Source organism: Hoplias malabaricus, chromosome 6, assembly GCF_029633855.1.
Source record: "Hoplias malabaricus isolate fHopMal1 chromosome 6, fHopMal1.hap1, whole genome shotgun sequence".
Lineage (NCBI taxonomy): Eukaryota > Metazoa > Chordata > Actinopteri > Characiformes > Erythrinidae > Hoplias > Hoplias malabaricus.
The window spans coordinates 46,490,329-46,507,892 of NC_089805.1; the positions used below are offsets into that span (position 1 = coordinate 46,490,329).

General features: G+C 37.7%; 2 protein-coding genes across 2 annotated transcripts; both read left to right on the forward strand.

Moving 5' to 3' along the window:
• The first annotated feature begins 5,695 nt into the window (after positions 1-5,695).
• Positions 5,696-6,640, forward strand: LOC136700250 (olfactory receptor 6N2-like). The gene has a single exon (XM_066675530.1). The coding sequence runs from the start codon at positions 5,696-5,698 to the stop codon at positions 6,638-6,640; it is 945 nt and encodes a 314-aa protein (XP_066531627.1).
• Positions 6,641-10,509: 3,869 nt separating this feature from the next.
• LOC136700251 (olfactory receptor 52L1-like) lies at positions 10,510-11,457 on the forward strand. Its single transcript, XM_066675531.1, has one exon. It carries the CDS (start codon positions 10,510-10,512, stop codon positions 11,455-11,457), a length of 948 nt encoding a protein of 315 aa, XP_066531628.1.
• The last annotated feature ends 6,107 nt before the right edge of the window (positions 11,458-17,564 follow it).

Consider the following 17,564-nt stretch of genomic DNA (forward strand, 5'->3'; position numbering starts at 1 on the left):
GGGCCATCAAGGCCTGTACTGTGAGTCTCAGACAGAAATTTACATCTTATTACTTGTTTTTCTATAACAACAAGCTAAAATAAAATTCTTCTCAACCTCCATATATTTGAAAAGTTGACCCTTTGTAAATGTTGGGAATGTTTCTAGGAAATGTTCTGAAATTATTTTGGTGCAAGCTCTGATTTATCTCACAGGTGTCCTTGTATCCAATTTATTTGTATAGCACTTTTTACAACTCAATCTCAACTTACTATAATTCCCTGTGTCCATGAACCCACTGGATCAGTCGCCTTTATCTATGGGGAGCATTAACTACCAAAAGATAAACTACACAAATGAGTTTTTAACCTAGATTTGAAGATTGTGACTGTGCCTGAGTCCCAAGCACGTTTTGGAAGATCATTCCAGAGTTCTGGGTCTTTATAAGAAAAAACTCTTCCACTAGCTGAGGCCTTCTGAATTCTGGGAACTATGAAAAATCCAGTGAATGCAGAATTTAACAGGCAGCCAATGAAGTAATGATAGAACAGGGCTGATATGTTCAAATTCTCTAGTTTTAGTGAGGACCATGGCTGCAGCATTTTTAACTAGTTGAAGTTTTCTTAAATTTCTGCTGATGCATCCTGAAGATTTAAAATGAAATCTGATAATTTATTTTTGCCACATTTGGACCCAAAAGCAGGACCTCTGTTACGCTATTGTTTAGATGGAGGAAGTTATGCAACATCCAGCCTTTCATGTCTTTTACACAGTCCTCTAAATCCTTTAATTTGTGTTTGTCATCAGGCTTGGCTAAAATATACAATTGCATGTCGTTTGCGCAACTGATAACTAATGTCATGGTTTCTAATAACTAGGATTATTTATTTTTAATTGGAAATCAGCGAGGCCAGACATGCTGAGCAAACTTTAGTGATGGCATTTCTATACTCTATAAGGCTGTCCTTCAAGGCAGAGTGGAACACCTCCGGCTTGTTTGATCACCATTTCTGCTCTAGTTTCCATGCTGTTTGTTTTAAGGTATGGGTTTTGTCAGGGGGTGAGCTTTTACTGTCTCATAATTTTTCTTTTAGAAAATGTGGTACTAGGTATTTTTTAAGTAGTCAGTTAGTACATCTAGTGCCATTGGGTCTAATGGAGTGGGAACTGTGGTTGATAGTTCTGGGAGGTTTTCTAAAAAATGTAGGGCGGTAGATTGCATTATTATATGCTTTGTAGAATAGTGAGGGAATGTACATATATTATGGCTAAGACATACCTCATATGAAGTTAGGTAATGGTCCAAGATTGCAGAGGTTTGCGGTAAGATATTCATTTTCTCTATGTTAAGACACAGTGTCAAAACTATTCCTGAAATGTGACTACAGTAGGGTTTAGGCCCAGTTATATATTTTGAGTAATACCAATAAAGTCTAGGACTGAAGTAAATGCCTTTTTTAGTGGGTCATCTGCCTTCTTAAAATGAATATTGATATCTCCTACAATTATAACTTTATAATTGCGTACAACTAGGTTTGCAGTGAAATCACTTAATTCTTTTAGAAATTCTGAGTAGGGCCCTGGCGATCTGTAAATGTTATATAATAAATATAAGGTTATTCTTTGTGACCAGATTTGTAATAATGGTGGAAAGAACTTTAAAATAAGTAAAGGTGTCACATTGTTTAAAACTGATGTCTAGGGCATTTTGGTAAATTACACATACTCCACCTCCTTTGCCTGATAATCTTGGGCTATGTACATAATTGTAGTCTACAGTGGTGGCTTCATTTAGTGCAGAATATCCATTGGGTCTAACTCACATTTCTGTGAGACAGAAAATGTCAAAATTATGATCATTTATGATATCACTTATTATGACTGCTTTTGAGTTTAGTGATCTTATGTTGAGTAACCCAAATTTTAAATCTGAGGTGTTGCTGCTATCATATGAATATGATTTAATATTGATTAAGTTGTTGAAACAGGCAGATTTTGTTTTTCTACATGTAGATTTAATTTGAGGGAAAGACACTACAATACAGTCTCAATACAGTTGAACCTATAGGTGACGCCTCAAGACAGTTCGCAGATGGTCAGTTTAGCCTGTCTGTCTGTGGCCTGGTCCCGGGTCAGCAGCTGTTTACACTACTCTGCTGACTAACTAAAAGACTATGAGCTATGCTGCAAATAGTAAGGCAGCACCCTCCCACATAGGGTGGATATCATCCCTACCTATAAGACCAGGCTTGCCTTCAAAATTGAACCAATTGTCTATAAATCCCACTTAATTTCTTAGAACACCACTTGGATATCCAGCAGTTTAACGCCAAAAGTCTGCTGTAGGCTTCAACACTGCACTGCATTAGGATGGCACCAGAAAAGATTACAGCATCAGACATTGTCTGGGCCAATTCTCGAATATTACCCTTATTTACCACAGACTGCCGCAGATAAATATCATCGTTCCTTACATGATTGACTATCCTCTAGGGATAGTCTAGGTTTGAGCCGTAACAGACTAAGGTGTGTGTTTTGTGATTAATGTATGGGAAATGAATAACTGTAACAAAAATGAAAATGTGGACAAAGTGGATGATTAGGACACAAACAGAAACACAGAATGGATAATGAATAGAATATATATTGTAGATGTGATATATACATTGACACAAACACCGGTGAACTTCAGGATGGCCTTTTGCCGACAAAAATAACAAACAAACACCACACCTAACTGACACACAGACAGCTCTAACTTACCTAAGTTAAACGAAAATGAAACAAAAGACAATGTCTTACCTCACTCCCTTGATATACACAAAAACACACACAAAACCCACTCCCAAAACAAATGGCAGCCAACCCGACTATGGTGAAATGTATACACAGTGTTAAAAAACCTATACAAAAATATAAATCTGGCGTCAGTAACCAAACAGGGGCAAAACAAACGCGTAGTCAAAGTAGAAATGGCACAAAGTCAAAACCAAGAAACATGCAGAATTCAATATACACAACAAAGTCACAAAAGCAAAGAGCACAAACACAGCTCGCTAGCAGAGTTCACACAGGCGTGTTCCAGCTGAGATGACGTACAAGAAACGGTGAAATACAGAACACATGGACTGGAACAGACTGCAGAACCTAGAATTTTATTGAGACAGAGAGGGAGAGAGAGAAAAAACATACACATACACAGCGCAGTGTAACAACAGTCCAAGTTTGTCACTAATGTCCAGCGCTCTGGCTCCCGGTAAACAGCTAACTGTTACTGCGGGCACCCCTAAAGGAGTAGCTAATTTCACGTGTCGAGTCTCCTATAACCAAGGCACTTTCAACAGGCTCCTCAGTGAGTGCTTCCCTGAGTGGGGCAAACCTGTTTGACATGCGAATCGGAGGAGCGTGGTGTCCCAGTGGGCTATATGTTGCTTATAATAAAATGATTCCTAGATTACATCTACATCTTGGTACAATATGAAATAAATAGACTTTACTCTCAAATGTTGTATGCAAAATTATTAAAAAATTATATTTAGATATCATATTTTATATTTATATCCTGTAAAGTGCCTAATGTATATATTATGGTGCTATTTGGAATGCAGGCTGACCCTGAATAAGTTTTAATTTATATGCTCATACAGCTCTGAGCATATATCATATTTTTGACTCACACCTGAGAGAACCCAACTTTATTCAGATTTACTATTCTGAGACTCAAGAATAAAATTAGCCTCAAAGATTTAGACTTGATATGGACTAACACCTGGAAGATTCAAGACTCATGTACATGCATCTGGATTTTTGTGCAAGCTGAGCCTTTCTTAAATGCAATGTTGAAATGATCCCCATCCAGATAAATAAGAAAATGGTTGCATTAACATAACAGTTCTGTAGGAGTAATAGTACCTCTTGAAAAGAGAGGAATGAGAGAAACAGAGGTTTGATCCCACATCAATCCATACTCCTCCTTTCAGTCATTACCCAGAATTCATGACCATAGGTGAGAGATGGTACATAGATTGACTGGTAAATTGAGAATCTTTTCTTTATTACTCAGCTTAATCTTCATCAAAATTCTCTGGTACAGTGACAGCATCACTACAGGCCTCCCCACACATGCTTGACACCTCCAACCCTGTACAACTTCTGAGTAGAAAACACCAAACCCTATTAAAATGTTGGTTCCAGGGCCCCCATTGTGTTTAAAGGTATTTCTCTACCTCCTGCACCAGCTGTGGCTCCTTCCCCCAGTGAGCTTACTTCCACCCAGTGGGCAACTTGTGCTCATTTCAGACTCAATTCACACTTGAAAACTAGAGACACAAACCTCAATTCAGATTCACATCTCAGCAGAGGCGATTGCTCTAAGACTGCAAGGGAAGCTCAGCTTCCCCTAAAATGTCAAAAAATAAGTGATCAAATATATACTGTTGTGTGTACATGTCATTGAATCAATATGCACTACAACGCGCTCAACTTTTGTTTAGAATCAGCTTCTTATCACTGGTAAAGACGCGGCTTTCCTCTCAATCATTCCCGCAACTTCACAGTGCTATAAACAGTGAGGACGCTGAGCGTCCACAGAGTTCAATAAAGAAGCAGTGAAGTGCAGTGAAACGAGATGAGTCATTGGATAAATGCTGGGCTTTGTCCCGCCCATCGGACGCTCAGCGTCTCTGGGGGTCTATGGGGCATTGGGCTGGCCTCGGCTGGCCCGGACCCTCAGCTTCTGCATGATGATTGGATGATCTGTCTGAGGCTGAATCCCTTTTGGATTGACAGCGAAATGAGCGAATCAGCAATCTTTTGGTGTAGATATCCGTGGGAGAATTACATTTTCATTCTGTTTTGAGTTGATTCATTTTCTTTGTTAAAACGACTAGCGACTTCTATCGCAGTTTCTGTCCACCGGGTGCTGCTGAGCCCATCCACCGTCACAGAGCACTCACATGGGCCAAGGCTGTTGAAGCAGCCTAGCTCTGCTGGCCATTGAGAGGACACTAGTCAAGTCCCTGGAAAAGACGCCTTGTTGGTACGACAGGGTCACAGATCATTTTCTTGAAAAGGAACGGAGGGTAGAATTTACGTATAAATAAACCGACACATTTTATGATGTAGGCCGAAATTGAGCTTCCCCTCCTTAAAAGACCAGCATCCGCCACTGCATCTCAGAGACTCAGGACTTCAAAGTCAGATATAAGAAATGTCACTCAGGCTCACACCTCTGAGAGAAAAGACTTTACTTAGATTCTCAACAGAGAGAAAATTTCTAAGTCACCTTAGACATTAGAGAGTTGTGCCAGACTTCACTCTAATTCACATGTCAAAGACAGAAGACACAGTCTTTCCATTAATTTGCACGTTGCAAGTTTTGGATCCTAAATTCTCAAGAATTTTAAAATGTTTTTGGTAAAGGTTAATGAATATGATTTATCATAAACCTTGTTTATATATGTAATTGCATACCGATGCTGTAGAAGTCTGTAATAATTTAGAACTATGGGAGGGACTATCAGAATTGACCAATGATTTGCTCTTTAGATTTGAACATATAAATACACACCACTGCAGTCAGTGCAGATGTAAATTTTCCTCTCTTCACATTCTGACCATTCATCACTAACTACCGCAGTGGAACTCCTATGGACAAGAATTAAAAACATTTCATGAATGACTTCATAATTATTCCTGAATGACTTTGAAAAAACAGATGGATTATTTTAATAATGGTTCACTCCTGATGCTGGAGGGACATGTGGAATTGCAAAAATACAGATATTTTTATTTTGTAATTACTATAATTGTTTATGTGTTGATCATCTGCCTTAATTCTGTTGTTATTTCTGTCATTTACACAAACAAATGTCTTCATGAGCCGATGTACATCTTTATCACTGCTTTACTTTTTAATGCACTGTTTGGAGCCACTGCTGTTTATCCCAAACTTCTGAGTGATATTCTCTCAGAGAAACAGATAATTTCTTATTATTCCTGTTTGACTCAGGCTTTTTGTACTTATGCATATTGTGCAACTGAGCTCACTCTTTTATCAGCAATGGCCTATGACAGATATGTGTCCATCTGCAAACCATTGCAATATTCAAATCTTGTAAAAATGTCAACTGTTCAAAAGTTGATATTTATTTCTTGGCTTCTACCCTTTTGTGAAATGAGTGGAGGAATAATATTAACTTCACAGCTTCGTCTGTGCAAATTTACATTGAACAGAATTTACTGTGAAAATTACTCTATTGTTAAATTAAGCTGTGGAGATACATCTGCAAACAACCTGTATGGACTGGTCATTTTGAATATTGCCTTATTTCCTCCAGTGATATTTATCATCTTATCATATGTCAGAATCCTTGCTGTGTGTTTAAAGAACTCTAAAGATTTCAGAAGGAAAGCTCTACAGACCTGCTTCCCTCATCTTTTCACCTTTATTATCTTCTCTGTAAGCATATATTTTGAAATTATTCACCAGAGACTGGAGTCCGATATTCCACACATTGTGTCCATGGTAATGTCGGTGGAATATTTAATCATTCCTCCTCTGTTTAATCCCATTATTTATGGACTGAAGATGCAAGAGATTCTGAAAAGAATCAAGATGATTATATTGGGAAAGAGGATGCATGCATCTTTTAAAAATTAGATTAGGATTCATCCTGTACATGATGCTCTTGTTTGTTCAGTTTATTATTCTAAAGGTTTTTAATGATTGACAGTTACATGTACAGACTGATGTTAATGAGCATAAGAAATATACATATATAAAAAATACATGCACACAAGCACTTGAATTAAACATATTATAGTTTTGTTTACATTCTCAAGTCCTGCTTATTTGCGATTACGAGTAAATGAACACAGTATTGGGAAAATACCCAATAATAATATCAGTATTCAACTCTACTATCAACAATGAAATAATTTACTTTAGAAACAGAACTGAAATAGTAATCCAGATAAAATAATATAGGAAACACTTTATTGATCCTGTAGAAAATTGCACTTATAGCAAGCTCAGAAATTAGGTGTTATTTGACAGCTTGAAGGTGACTCAATGAAAGTGAATAGCACTTTCTCTGCATTGCATTTTAAAGAAATGAGGCAATCCTTTAATTTACACTTCTGTCTGTGAAGAGTTGGTGTGTTCTCCCCGTTCGCGTGGGTTTCCTCCGGGTGCTCCGGTTTCCTCCCACAGTCCAAAAAAACACACGTTGGTAGGTAGATTGACTCAAAAGTGACCTTGAGTGTGTGAGTCAGTGTGTGTTGCCCTGTGAAGGACTGGCGCCCCCTCCAGGGTGTATTTCCGCCTTGCGCCTAATGATTCTAGGTAGGCTCTGGACCCACCGTGACCCTGAACTGGATAAGCAGTATATAATGGATGGATGGATGGATATTTTCGGGGTAAAAAGCACATGTTTGGACATTTGTTCTGACTGTATTCATGCCAAGTGTTTTAACATGTTGAATTTTAAAAAGAAACCATGAGGCACCAAATACAAAAACACTAATAAATCTGTAATCCAGGTCAAAACTGAGCCATTTCAGATTTCATAGTCTCTTGTAACACTTTCCAATACAATAAAGATTTTATTGATGCTTTCAACAACACTAACAATATAGAATTGTAAAAATGAATCAGACAATTCTTTAATATTTAACTTATAATTTGTATTTTTTTATGTATTTGTATTTTTACAGCACTTAAACATAAAACAGTAATACTCTTTCGTTTTTTATTAGATGTTTGTAATAAACATTAAAATATTGCACCCTCTGGATACAAATATGCTGTAGTGTAGAAAGGCATTTTTGAATGTGTCATAGTAAGACTGAGAGATTCATTTTATGGTGAATGTAAGAATGAAGGTTAGTTACACATTTATAATACTTTTATTAAGCATTATTTAAGCATTTATTAAATGCTCTCTATTTAATAACTGGTGAAGCGACTGGTGTGAATTGAATGCCATACTGGAAACATTGGAACTTTGCAACTCAGTCACTACAGTAAATTCCTTACAGCTCTCCCTGAGTTAAGTGAAATCTCTGATGGGCTTTATTAGGGTGAGATGGTACAAGAGATTACATGTCTCGGGGGGGGAGCTCTAGCCCCTCGCTGCCGTTGTATGCTTAGCTGAACCTATGTGTGCTTTTAGGTCCTTTACACCTTTATTTCCTACACAACATATGGGGATTTCTTTTTTAATTCATCCAAGAACTTAGATTTACATTCCGGCATAGCTGCTCGAGATGAGGGTAGGTACATGAGCTTTGCCTGAGGTAAACAAGGACTACTGACGTGCAGACTGACCAATTAAATGTTTACAGAGAAGGTTATCGACCAATAACGGTAGCTCTACAGCCAGACCGTGCAATCCGAAGATTTTAGGCTACTTCACTACTCCCACTTCTCACTCAAGCAAACCAAACGGATTAGGGGAGGGTGGGACTAGTTTGTGAACGAAACGCTTCTCGAAGTTCTATGTAAGCTCTAGAAAAACAAAATCCCGGACGTTTGGGAAATTCCGCCCCAACATTGTTTTTAAGTCTAAAAAAGAGGACATGTCCGGGTAAAAGAGGATGTCTGGTCACCCTAGATTTATGCAACACACTTAAGCAAATCCCTTGGTTAAGGGAAAGTCTTCACTTAAGGGAAGTCTTCACTCTCCTGAAATATTTTGCTTTTATAACCTCTAGCTCAACCAGAGAAAGAAAAGTAACTACATTTTCTAGCCATTGGCTAAGAGCGGCTGCCACTTGGTGAACAACCCGGCACACAGAAAACTTATGTAGAAGATATAGAAAATATCTCCCACCACTTACTGAAAACTGCAGAGAAGTACAGAAATATCTGGAGCTGTAAAACTGCAGGGAAAGCACAGTTACATCTTCTAGCTCACTAGCGATTTCATAAATTGAATGATGGTCAAATCTGCAGGCTCCTAGTAACTGCTCATCACTCAAAAATCTCTCCTAGGTACACAATCACCTTCAAAAACCTCAAAAAATGCAGCCATGTTCTCTGTCTTCTGAGTGTTAAGGTGAGGTTTTCATTCATTCATTCATTCATTCATTATCTGTAACCGCTTATCCAGTTCAGGGTCGCGGTGGGTCCAGAGCCTATCTGGAATCATTGGGCGCAAGGCAGGAATACACCCTGGAGGGGGCGCCAGTCCTTCACAGGGCAACACAGACACATTCACTCACACATTCACACCTGCGGACACTTTTGAGTCTCCAATCCACCTACCAACGTGTGTTTTTGGACTGTGGGAGGAAACCGGAGCACCCGGAGGAAACCCACACGGACACAGGGAGAACACACCAACTCCTCACAGACAGTCACCCGGAGCGGGAATCAAACCCACAACCTCCAGGCCCCTGGAGCTCTGTGACTGCACCACTACCTGCTGCGCACCGCAACTGTAAGGGAATTTACAGTTAAAGAACTGTAAGCAACACTTAACTGTTTTTAAGGAATTACTTAAGGGACATTCAATACTTAAGGGAACATTTATGATGATTAGGAAACCACAGAGATACTGATATTGATGGGATGTAGAGAAAGTGGTTGGTGAGTCAATGTCTTAATGAGACCACAGTGGTGTCATCCACAAATTTTAGGAACTTCACATCTGGTTCTCCCATTTGTATAGAGACAGAAGGAGTGGGATGTCTAGATGTCTGAACCATTTTTTCATAGGAAGCACGGTTGATTTTTGTTCATCAGGTCCAATGTGACAACGATTTTGACAAGGAAAGAGACCAGGATAAAGTTTAGAAACACCATCCTTATATATGCCACTGGTTCATTCCAGAACTACAAAGCAGTTTGATTATCCATGTAGTTTCAGATGCATTTTTTGTAACTACGTAAAAATAATAAATTTCCACTTCTATAAATACTATCTGGCTGTTGTTAATATTAAAACATTTGCCTGGTTAAAGCAAAGTTTCTACCACTGGCCTTTGAAATACCCCCTGGTGGTCATCCAGTCAATAAATGGAGGGCTTTCACAGGCACATTGCCATAAATGACAGTGAAAAAAACTTTAATCTTATTAACAAAAATTAAATATAACTTTCAGAAAGAAATGTCACTGTAAATCTAATGGAAATGCAGTAGCCACTCTCACCTCTGTAATTGATTCAGGTTGATTAGGTCATACATATCACATGTCCTATGGCAAAGGTTTCTCAGAAAAACTAAATTACTTGTTTACATGTAAAGTGTTTAAAATTTACTGTGTGATTTTACAGGTGTGTAGTGTCAACAACTAGATGGATCTTGAGGTGAAAAAGACTGAAACTCTTGTTTTAATAAAGACTTGCTAGTATAAAAGTCAAACAAGAGGAATAAAAAGGGTAGGGGCTTTCAACAATTCACCAATGACTTTAAATCTGAACCTATAAATACACACCACCAGACTCTGTGCAGATGTCTTCTCTTCACATTCTGACAGTTCCTCATTAAGTACAGCAGTGTTTTCATGGATAACTCCACAAAAATCTATGGATTATTTTAATAATGGTTCCTACCTGAGTCTGGAGGGACATGTGGAGTTAGAGACATACAGATATTTTTATTTTATAATTACTTTAATCATCTATGGATTGATCATCTGTTTTAATTCTGTTGTTATCTTTGTCATTTTTACAAACAAATGTCTTCATGAGCCAATGTACATCTTCATCACAGCTTTGCTTTTTAATGCACTGTTTGGAGCCACTGCTCTTTATCCAAGACTTTTAAGTGATCTTCTATCTAAGAAACAAGTTGTTTATTATCAAGTTTGTTTGTTTCAGGCTTTCTGTATTTACACTTACGCTGTTTCAGAGTTCACTCTGTTGTCAGTGATGGCATATGACAGATATGTGTCCATCTGTAAACCACTGCAATATTCAACTCTCATAAAAATGTCTACTGTGCAAAAGCTTATATTTCTCTCTTGGTTTTTGCCATCTTTTGAGCTTGGTGTTGGAGCAATATTAACCTCTCAGCTTCATTTGTGTGAATACATTTTAAACCGAATTTATTGTGATAATTTTTCCATAGTTAAATTAAGCTGTGGAAACACATCTGTAAACAATCTGTATGGACTGTTCATTTTGATAATTGCCATATTTCCTCCAGTGATCTTTATCATCTTCTCATATATCCAAATTCTTGCTGTGTGTTTAAGGAATTCAAAAGATTTCAGGAGAAAAGCGCTACAGACCTGTTTCCCTCATCTGTTTATCTTCATTATTTTCTCAGTCAATGCTTGTTTTGAGGTCATAAATACCCGACTAGAGTCACATATTCCTCACATTGTGTCAGTGGTAATGTCAGTGGAATATTTGATCGTTCCTCCTCTGTTTAACCCCATTATTTATGGACTGAAGATGCAGGAGATTCTGAAAAGAATCAAGATGTTGATTTTCCAAAGAAAGAGGAAAGTGTTTATTTTCAGATCCTGATTTTGTTTTCTCAGAGTATGGAACTCTTTTACTTTTGATAGCATTTGGATAGCATAGACTGATGTGAGCTTATCTGAAATATTATGGGCTGGTATTATATTGCTAAAGATTAAAGATATGAAGACAAACTCTGTTTGGACTGTTGAATACTTAACGAGTACAGAACAAAAATAGAGGAGGATTTTTTTAATGGAGTAAAATGGGCAAAAAACCATTGCAGATACCTTTTGCAGATATCTGCTATACATAGTTTGTTAATCTGTAGTTTATTATAGGGACTTATTTAAGTTTTGTGTTAAATTACTTTAATTATATGCTCATATGTTTATGGACTGTATCAATCACAAGTTTGTTCCTGTTTACTGCAGTAATGATCTCTTTCCTTTGTTTAGGCACAATTTAACATTATGAGGGTGTAATTCAGCCACATGAACATAAATGGCCTCAGATGCTGATATATACTTTTAGTACTGGATCAAAATTCAGTTTAATGCTCATCTAGAAAATTTGCACCTGCAGTAGACACAGTGTGTATAGAATATGGCTGAACTTACTTGTTATGAAATGTGTACACAAATGTTTGCACAAAGTGCAAATTGCACACTGCATTATCATCTTAACCTTTTGAATCTATGAATTGGAATTCACCAAAAATACAAGACCTATATTTAGTGATTAATTAAAATGTTTATAAAAGTTTAAGGAAAATAAATGAAACATGGTTTAATTGTCAGTGCATAGCTGTATTGATGCTGTAATCTGCATGTAATCAATCCACTGCAGTGAACAAAAATACCTTGACTGGTATGCAGCCAATTCATTGTCTTGGAAGCAGCTGGGAGTCAGGTGTCATGTTCGAGGGCAGCCCAGTTGTGAAAGCAGAGGTAAAAGAAGGCACAGTTCCTTCACTCCCGCTGCCTTCATTTTTCCCATAGTTCCAGAGGATCAGACAGGTGCCATTTCTGTTTCAAGCCCACTTCAGTAACCTTTAGGGCACACCTGCATTAAAATTTCCATGTAGGTTTATATGGCACTATTGTTATATTAATATTAACTCTATGCTCCACAAATGACAGAAACCCCTGAACAGAGTTTTAATGAATCCCACAAAGGCTTTGTATTTCACAAACATATAAAAAGTGTGAAGGAGTATATACTACGTATTAAGTATCAGAGTAAAGGAAGCAATTTACTATTCAGCAATTCAGTTTATTTTCATAGTGTTTTCAGAAGCATTTGTCCTAAAGCAGTTGTCCTGCTTTGGTCTCCACATTTCTCCTGCTTTATAGTCCTTAAGAAAGAAATGAAAAACAGAGAGGAACCAAACACAAAATGTTCATTTTTATTCATTTTTATGTGCTGAAGATCTTTTACCTGAAACATTATACCTTAGAAAAAACTTAGCCCACCTTTCTATCTAAAAGACCATCACCATAGAGCAGTAAATGTCATGCCTGGTCCTGAGGTCTATCAGGTATTTTAAAGTACAAATTCCATTTGTAAACAAGTTGTGATGTGGCAATTCCCAAAACCACTGTATATAAACACTGTTTGTCACTGAATACACACACACAAATTAAAACTAACACATGCAAAGGTAAAAATCATAAGTAAACAAGATGCAGAAATGCCGTGATCTTCTCTGGACCTGATCTCATTTAAGAAGGAACTGAGGTGAAGTGGAAAATATCATGTGGTCTGAAAAATCTACATTTTAAATTCTTTATTGAAATCATGGATATTGTGTGAGCAGATTGACCATCCTACTTGTAAAAATGCACAGTTCAAAATGCATCGTTCATGATGGTATGAGGAGGCAGTATTGTACATGCCATGTCTGAAGGCACCGTTAACTATGAACAAGATATACAGGTTTTGGAGCAACATGCTAACATCCAGACACCTTTTTTCAGGCAAAGCGTTTTTTTAGTTCAGTGTAACAAGAGAAAGCCACATTCTGCATGGATTACAACAGTACTGTCCTGTATTAAATGAGAGGTGCTAAAGATATTAATGCTCACTGAAAAAAAATGGCACAATACGAAATTTTAAAAATATAATTGAAAAAAATATCAAGCAGCTGAAATCCTATAACAAGCAAGAACGATAAAATATTTCACTTTAAAAAATACAGCAATTGGTCTCCTCGATTCCCAAATTTTATGATGTCATTAAATAAAGAAATGATGCAATAGAGTGGTAAATATATGCCTTTCCCAAATTTGGACAATCAATTTGGCATCAAATTCAAAAGAGGCAAATATTTAAAAAGTAGTAAACTTTCTCAAACCTTTTTAAATTATTTGCACATTTTTGCATTTTTTTTTACAAACCGGATTCCAAAAAAGTTGGGACACTAAACAAATTGTGAATAAAAATTGAATGCAAAGATGTGGAGATGGCTAATGTCAATATTTTATTCATAATAGAACATAGATGACAAATCAAAAGTTTAATCTGAGTAAATGTAACATTTTAAAGGAAAAATATGTTGACAAGTTGGGACAAGTAGCAATAAGTGGCTGGTAAAAGGAAATTGAGCATATAACGAACAGCTGGAAGACCAATTAACACTAATTAGGTCAATTGACAACATGACTGGGTATAAAAAGAGCTTCTCAGAGTGTCAGTGTCTCTCTGAAGCCAAGATGGTAAGAGGATCACCAATTCCACCATTGTTGCGCAGAAAGATAGTGCAGCAATACCAGAATGATGTTACCCATCGTAAAATAGCAAATACTTTTAAGTTATCATCATCAACTCTGCATAACATCATCAAAAGATTCAGAGAATCTGGAACATTTGCTGTGCATAAGGGTCAAGGCCGTAAAACTCTACTGGATGCTCGTGCTACTTGTCCCAACTTGTCAACATATTTTTCCTTTAAAATGTTACATTTACTCAGATGAAACTTTTGATCTGTCATCTATGTTCTATTACAAATAAAATATTGACATTTGCCATCTCCACATCATTACATTCAGTTTTTATTCACTTTTTTATTCTTTCATTTAAAACACAGTACACGAGTGCAATAAAATTGTCATTTACACAGTCAAACATCTCTATTGTACATCATCACTGCTTTACTGATGAATTCTTTCTTTGGAGCCACTTGTGATTTATCCCAAAATTGAGTGATATTTTATCAGAAGAACAGATCATCTCTTATCAATCCTATATGTTCCAGGCTTTTGTATCAACACTTATGTATCTGCTGAGTCTACTCTGTTGTCAGCTATGGCCTAAGACAGATACATACCCATATGTAAACCACTGCAATATTCAATTATTGTCAAAATGACCATTGTACAGAAACATTTTCATCTGTGGAGCAAAACATGTATTAGTAATATTAACAAACAGGCTGATTCTTCCTGAGGGTGTACAACTCTTTGACTGTTGATACCATTTGTATAACATAGACAGTTGTGACTATATCTGTTAGTAATATGATACAGATTACATGTGTAAGGATAAACTCTCTGAACTGTTGTACTTGAGTACAGGAAAAAAGAATCACAAATTAAAACAGATTTTCAAGGTTTACTCATTTTAATTGTTTTTAGTGTGAAACCTTTCTATCAACTATCTCAATAAAATAATTATAACTAGCTTGATGAAATAAACAACAAAAAAAAAAAAAACACACACACCCTTTGGTAGGTCAGTGGGCCCACCTCTTCATATATAGCATAAACCTTATGTACCCTTTAAAAGAACAGAAATAAGACCTATGCCTACCCTTTTATAAATTATATATTCTTTCGGTTGCAGCCCATCTCTAGGTTTGGGTGTGTCGAGGCCAGAATTTAAAATGCCCACTTCGCTCCTCATTGAGTAGCACCAACAGAAAACAACCAACTCACTCAGTCCTCGATGGTGGGCTAAGGGTTTATGAAGGGGAATCCAGAGAGAATCACATCCAACATAGCTCAGAAGGCTGGAAGACTTTCACAATGAACTTTGGCTCAGAAACGTCCACTAGACTCGCTGCTACCACAAACTAAGCCAGCTCACCAGTAGATCTCTCTCGACCCACTAATTAGTTAGCTCACGGTTAACTAAGAGTTTAGAAGATGAACTGAATGGGAAACTTCAATCAGAAATGTATCTTGTCTCTACTACTGCTTTGTCAGTAGTTAAGATTCTCCGTCCAACAATCTAACTTTAAAACTTCATAGAGTAAGTATCCTTGGTTCCCCTAAATTCCAGCCATGATGCCCCATTCCTCCTTACACCCCACCCACTTTCCTTTTTTTCTAAATGGTTAAACCCCTTAACCACTTTACTCCTCATTCAATTCCCCACCCATTCTATTGATTGTGTATTTAGAATTTAGAGTCACCAAATCAAACATAGACATCTACATTTTTTTTTTATTTATGTAAAATTATAACTTATACATTTCATCAATTTTTAAAAGAAACAAAACAATAGGAAAAGAAAAGAAGAAATAAAAAATTCACATAGAAATAAGTCCTTATTGTTAGGACTGGATCGACTGATGGAGACAGGCGCACACGCTAAAACACTGACTTTTATTTAAACAAAATATAAAGAAACAGAGTTGAGACTTGAGCAAAAACAAAGCGAGGAACAGACGATACAAGTATACTTGGGCAAAAACAAAGTGAGGAACAGAGGAGGCAGACAAGCAAACATAGAAACAAACCAAAATGAGGAACAGCAGAGACAGCCAGACTGGAATGAGCAAAACAAAAGGTGGAATGTCTGACAAAACAGGCTGTAACACAAAGGAGCCTAAATAGACAACACTGACAAGGGACACCTGGAATAGATAACGAGGGGGCAGGATTACAAAGGAGGCACAACGAGAGGGTGGAGCTAAGGTGGGACAAGGGCGGAGAGAGGAACAACAACAAACAGCCATGTGCTACGTGAGCACATGGTGGAAACAACAGAAGACAGGACCAGGGCCTGACACTAACCATGCATTATCACACACAAACAGACATATATTTATGAATTTCAAAATGGTCACGGCTGCAGGGAGGACAAGGAGGGGGACGTACACACAAGACCAGACAACCATACACTGAGACCAAGGGTGTATATACACAAGGAACACTTGCTAAATTAACAAGAGGCCAGGATTACAAATGAGACACAGGTGGGAACACTAATGACAAGGAGGGGTATAAGGCGGAACACAAACAAAGCAAAAACAAAGTCCACGTGCAAGGTCCTCCTGGAGAAAATTAAACACTAAAAGGAGGCTGTAAAGACATGGAACTCCAGCTTTTTTGCATTCAAACAACTCTCCAAAAATAGCTGGATGATGTGTAATACATGGCCAAATTGTTCCTCTCTGGTAGGACTGTATGTCAGGATATCATACAGAATGTCCATCAGAATGTCATTATTTAGGTACTGGAAGATGGCTGGCCATTCACCAGCCCAAATTGCATCATTTTCACTTATCACTTTGATATATGGGCGGCACGGTGGTGCAGCAGGTAGTGTCACACAGCTCCAGGGATCCCCGCTCCGGGTGACTACCTGTGAGGAGATGGTGTGTTCTCCCCGTGTCCGCGTGGGTTTCCTCCGGGTGCTCCGGTTTCCTCCCACAGTCCAAAAACACATGTTGGTAGGTGGATTGGTGACTCAAAAGTGTCTATAGGTTTGATTGTGTGAGTGAATGTGTGTGTGTGTCTGTGTTGCCCTGTGAAGGACTGGCGCCCCCTCCAGGGTGCATTCCCGCCTTGCGCCCAATGATTCCAGGTAGGCTCTGGACCCACTGCGACCCTGAATTGGATAAGGGTTACAGATAATGAGATGAGATGAAACTTTGATATATACAAATTAGGTTATAGGCCCTGTGCAGGTCCAACCTAGTAAAGATGGAAGCCTGATGGAAAACTGATTTTGATAGTGATAGCGCTGAGGCCCCAGTGGTCTATGTAAAGGTGCAGCTTCCCTTGTTTTGTTTAGAATGAAGTAGAACCCTGTACCTCCATAAGAGATGGAAGATTGGATAAAGCTTGCAGAATTGGCTTCCCTACAGTACACAGTGGTATGAAAAGGTTTGGCACCTGATAATTATAATTATAATTTCCTTTATAAGTCATTGGTTGTTCTGATCA

Coding starts and splice junctions, on each gene's coding strand:
- LOC136700250 (XM_066675530.1), top strand. CDS start 5,696: ATGGATTATTTTAATAATGGTTCACTCCTGATGCTGGAGGGACATGTG.
- LOC136700251 (XM_066675531.1), top strand. CDS start 10,510: ATGGATTATTTTAATAATGGTTCCTACCTGAGTCTGGAGGGACATGTG.